General features: G+C 48.3%; 1 protein-coding gene across 1 annotated transcript; it reads left to right on the forward strand.

The window, feature by feature from the left end:
* Positions 1-567: 567 nt before the first annotated feature.
* On the forward strand, positions 568-3852 carry FGF4 (fibroblast growth factor 4). The gene is made up of 3 exons (XM_035552278.1): positions 568-871; positions 1657-1760; positions 3676-3852. Exons 1-3 carry the CDS (start codon positions 568-570, stop codon positions 3850-3852), a joined length of 585 nt encoding a protein of 194 aa, XP_035408171.1.
* The last annotated feature ends 1207 nt before the right edge of the window (positions 3853-5059 follow it).

Consider the following 5059-nt stretch of genomic DNA (forward strand, 5'->3'; position numbering starts at 1 on the left):
CCAGTGCTGCTCACCGTTTCCCCTCAAGACGCTTCGGAGTTGTTAAGCATCTAGGGGTGATAATTTGACTTTCAGCTAAACCGGAGGGCTGCAGCAGACAGCAGTAGGTGGTGATGTAATAGGTACCAACGCACATGGATATATAAATATCGTGGCTAGGGCTAAAGCGCTATGGCTGAGCAGCTATAGAAGAAGATCAGCACTTCAGACAAGACTCCTGGAGTTGAGATCAAGTTCAGAAGCTCTTGCTCCTGGGATTTCCTCTACATGCAGCCTGCCCAGGGAAACCGCAGATCCTCGGGGGACTGAGCGCGGGGCTCCCTCCTTCCTCCCGTCGCCTCGCTTTTTTTTTCTTTCTTTATTTTGTTTTTTCTTCTTTTTTTCTTTTTTTTTTTTTTCTCTGTGTGTGTGCGTTTTGTTTTCTTTTACCCCCCTCTCCCCGCACACCCTCACCCCCCCCCCCCCCCCGCGCGCTTCGACCTCAGCATAAAGTGGGAGCTGGGGGGGCGAGCGCCTCTTCGGAGCGACGACCGGCCGGCGGCCCGTGGCTGCGCGCCCCTTGCCGGGATGCCTCTCCCCGCGGCGCTGCTGCCGGCGCTGCTCCTGGGGCTGCTGTGGCCGGGGGCGGTGCGTGGCCGGCCGCCCCCGGGCCGCCTCCCCGCCGGGCCCCGCCAGCGCCGCTGGGACGCGGCGCTCTTCGCCCGCTCCGTGGCGCGCCTCCCAGCCGAGCGCCGCGACGCCTCCCGCGACGGCGACTACCTCCTGGGCATCAAGCGGCTGCGGCGCCTCTACTGCAATGTGGGCATCGGCTTCCACATCCAGGTCCTGCCCGACGGCCGCATCGACGGGATCCACAGCGAGAACCGATACAGTAAGCCGGCGCCGAGCCCCCGCGGACGGGCAGGTGAGCCGCTACGTGCCCGCGGAGGTTGCCGTGGGTGCGGAGAGGTTCGCCTACCCCGGAGAACGGTATGAGGCAAAAGGAGGGTGGGTGTAAGGCAGATCTCCCACCACCCGGAAAAGTCCGCCCGTCCCCGGCACCGCGGTGCTGCCCGCGCCGGCTGCCCCGAGGGCGCCCGGCGCCCGGGGGAAGGGGGCGGTGGCGCAGCCCATGGAGCGCTCCGTGCCCGGAGCCGCGCTGCCCCTCGCATCAGGTGTAGGGTTTGCCTCAGCATCTGGAGGGTCCTCGGCCACCTGGGCCGCCCACTCTGAGCAGGGGCTGGAGGGAGCGCAGCCAGGGCCCAGCTCTCCCCCAGACTTGAAAAGCATCTGCTAGGGACTTAACCCCGTGGCCCCATGACTCTGATATCCAACTGAAACAATAAGATCCAACAGGGGATATAAGCTGCATGATGACAAATGTTTCATTCGCCCCCAAGCACACTCTGGCTTATTTTAACCTCAGCTACACAAGAGGATGCCTGGGGGCAATGTAAAAATAGATACTTGGCTAAAAGAAGAGAGGTCCCAGCATGGAGCATGGGGCAGCACGTGGGGCATGAGGCTGGGGATCTGTGGCCACCCACAGCAGTGCTGGGGCATGGGGATCCACACCACACCAAGAATGGGAACCGCTGGGTGAGCACAGAACTGACACCACACATTCCTTCAGGGCACAGCACTTTTTCTCCCTGATTTCGCATGTCTCCTATGTAGGTCTGCTGGAAATCTCCCCTGTGGAAAGAGGAGTGGTGAGCATATTCGGTATTAGAAGTGGACTCTTCGTGGCCATGAATAGCAGAGGCAAACTCTATGGATCTGTAAGTAGCCACCATTTGTGTGCATGGGGAAGGGAACAGTCAGCTGGGATAAGAGGTGTAAATGGTGCTGGAAGCTGCCCAAGCACCATCTCTGCCCTTCCTGGGTCAGACACCATGGATTAGCCCTTGGTGCCGTGCCAATAGAAGGTGTGCTGCCCAGGTGTGCTAAGTTCACTGAGTTTTTTTTTAGTAAAACCCACTTCTCTGCATTGTATTTCTTCGGTTCCCATGTGAAAAATTTAGTCAACCAACCATGGCTACCCATCTTGCCTACTTCATACAGCAACATAGCAGTCATTTGTGTGGCAAACCCCCAGGGTAGCCTCAATCCGTATCTTTCTCATATTTAAATTTAAACAGCATCAATCAGGGATGGCAATTGCTTGCCCCACCTCTCAGAGGGAACTTGAACTTCTGATCAGCCAGGGCCCCACAAATGATCCTTTATGATGTGATGAATCAGTGCCTGTCACATACCTATTGATCACTCTTTGTTAATGCTCTCAATTGGAGAGTTCCCATGAAAGTTCAGCATCTTCAGGGTCTGGGCTTGCAATTATATGAAGGCAGATCTATTAGGAGACAATATAAATCTTTTTTTTTTTTTTTACATCAAGTCTTTGGAAAAGATAGCGGCATCTTTTACAACACACTTGTGGTAGACAATAACAGTGCATGCTTTTGCCCATATTGAGCCATCCTTCTGCTTTTGAGCTCACCTCTATATAAGTTACTGCCATTAGCATCACTTCAACCCCATGTTCCTGGGTCTCCTTCCCTACCCACAGCATTTCTATTTCATGTCTGTCAGATATTTTTTGAAGAAACTTGGGCTGAGGAAGGGCCAAACTATGTCAAAGTTAACTAGGGCATTTCCACATGAATGAAGACATGAATTATCCAGAATGATTTTCTGTGGCATCAGTCCTGTCACAGAGGATTTCAACTTACATGAAAGCCAGGCAGAATCGTCATCAAAGTGCAAAAGCTTCCTTTGCACAATGTCTTATGAAGACAATACATTGCTTTGGTGTCCTGGATAATGTAATTCCCAATGCAGTGTTCAGCCTGGCAGGCTGAGACCTATCTTACAAAATGCTAGGCTTTCGCCCAATAACAAGAGGTGACCTCATTTGTTACTCTCCAGATAACACACCTGTAACACCTGTCCCTCTTTGTTTTTGTATGTGAAACCTCTTTACTGGAAGCATGCCTTCTGTCAGCTCTATTTTCCTGATCCATTAACACAGGTGAATTTTCCTTCCTTCAATTGTAAAACTAAAGAAGCAGAAAATACTGTCCACTCTGAACATCTTTAAAATGCCTTTTTTTCCTCAAAGGACATGACAAAGTGCTAGCATTCCAATTTTTCTGAAGCCTCTTGGGCAATTCACTGGTGGTAGGACAACCCCTGCTTTGGGAACCAAGTAAACTTCTCATGTGCAGACTCAGGAATATCAGTGGACCTGTGCATTCTAACATGGGGACATGGGCACAGGCTACAACTCATAACTCCCATTGTCCTGGTGTCTGACAGTTTGTTTCTCCCTTCTCATTCATAGGAAAAACTCCTTGACCTAGTTAGATGAGCAGGGCAGCAGAATTGGGCTTGGGTCATTCCTCATGGCAATGCCCTCTCTGTTAAAATGCGCCCCCTTCCCTCAAAAGCGCAGACAGAACTAGGGGTGTCCTTCCCCCCTCTGTTTTTCTGTGCCTGGCCTGGAAGCAGCATCCTTAATGATCCTCTGAGTGTTGTTTGAAGCTTCGTTTGGACAACCACTTCAAAAGATTCCTAACAGAGGGGAAAGTCAGCTGCACATCTTCGTGCAGCACACCTACTACACCTGGTAGCAAGAATATTTCCACACCTGATGTTTAAAATTCCTTCCCTCTCATTCTTTCCTTTTCATTTCAGACCCATTTCAATGATGAGTGCAAATTCAAAGAGATTCTCCTGCCAAACAACTACAATGCTTACGAATCCAGGATTTATCCCGGGATGTACATAGCCCTGAGCAAAAACGGAAGAACAAAGAAAGGCAATAAAGTATCTCCCACAATGACAGTGACACATTTTCTTCCTAGAATCTGAGACATCTCCCTTCCGACCTACCTCAGCACAGGGAAAGACCCAGAACACATTTGGGGAAAAGAAACATAGTGCACTTTTACTGGAGAGTTTTATGCAAGAGTAGGTGTAAGATATTTAAATTAATTATTTAAATCTGTATATATTGCCACAAAATTTATTTATAGTTCTGATTTCTTTTTTTTTAATTTCTGAAAACAAAACAAACCTCCAACCCAAGGTATTTCATTTCATGGTGCAACAGTAGAAGACTTATGCTTTGTGGTTTATTTAATTCATTTCTAAGTTATCACAGGTGTGCTGCTACTACGTGTTCTAAAACAGGTGACATTCAATTCCTACATTAGAATGTTTTGCACTGTGTGTGTGTTGTACAGTCTCTATTGTTGTACACGTATTTGTTTGTTATGGGGGCTTTGTTCTCCTCTGTGTGTTTTCAAAACCCCCGTGACTCCCAAAGAAGTTCTTGGCCTTTGAGAAGGAACAGTGCGGAGGTGCCTGGGTGGGATGCCGGCGTGGAGCCACACACAATGCCTGACCTCCTTTGTGCAGTGTTGCTATTTAATTGGAATGGTATCGGTTTACTTCGGTACAGAAAGTGCGGTGCTGAAGAGCTGCCCCACAAATCTGTTTTTAGATCTGCCAGTGCTGAACTTTGAACTTTCCTGCAGTCAGTCTTCTTAGAGCTGCCAGGAGGTAGAGAGGTTTAAACACCTATATAAACTCAGCAGGATTTTTTTTTCCTTTCTATTTAGATAAACAGGAGGATACAAACTTTTGTGGCCCTTAATGGACAATATATTTGATATGATTGCTTTGCGTTAGGCTAAAAAAAAAACCCCTCAGTTCTTCCCCCAGTGAGCACACTGTGAAACATGCTGCTGTGAACAAATTATACCTTATTCAAATCAAATTCCCTTTCATATTTGGACATTACAAGTGTTCATCAAAGTTTGCAAAAATTTATAATACTCCTAAGTTTTGAAAAGGCAGTCATTTGTCTGTTCACAGAAAGAGAAGCTCCATAGAGAGAATTTGGATCAATTACAAATAATCAAGTTTATTTTGTACTACTTATTATTTTGGGTACAGTATTTGGAAGGAGAAATATGCTGCTTTTTTTCTGTCTCATTCCCTGAAAAAGTTAATTAATTTCTACCTCACTAACTCTCAAAGCCAGTCTCCTAACAAAGTCTGCATGGAAGGTACA

Source organism: Cygnus atratus, chromosome 5, assembly GCF_013377495.2.
Source record: "Cygnus atratus isolate AKBS03 ecotype Queensland, Australia chromosome 5, CAtr_DNAZoo_HiC_assembly, whole genome shotgun sequence".
NCBI classification, from domain to species: Eukaryota; Metazoa; Chordata; class Aves; order Anseriformes; family Anatidae; genus Cygnus; species Cygnus atratus.

Excerpts from the sequence above, each read along its gene's own strand:
- FGF4 (XM_035552278.1), top strand. The coding sequence starts at position 568 with ATGCCTCTCCCCGCGGCGCTGCTGCCGGCGCTGCTCCTGGGGCTGCTG. Across the intron at positions 872-1,656 it reads CCACAGCGAGAACCGATACA|GTCTGCTGGAAATCTCCCCT; the intron begins GTAAGCCGGCGC and ends TCTCCTATGTAG. Across the intron at positions 1,761-3,675 it reads GAGGCAAACTCTATGGATCT|ACCCATTTCAATGATGAGTG; the intron begins GTAAGTAGCCAC and ends TTTTCATTTCAG.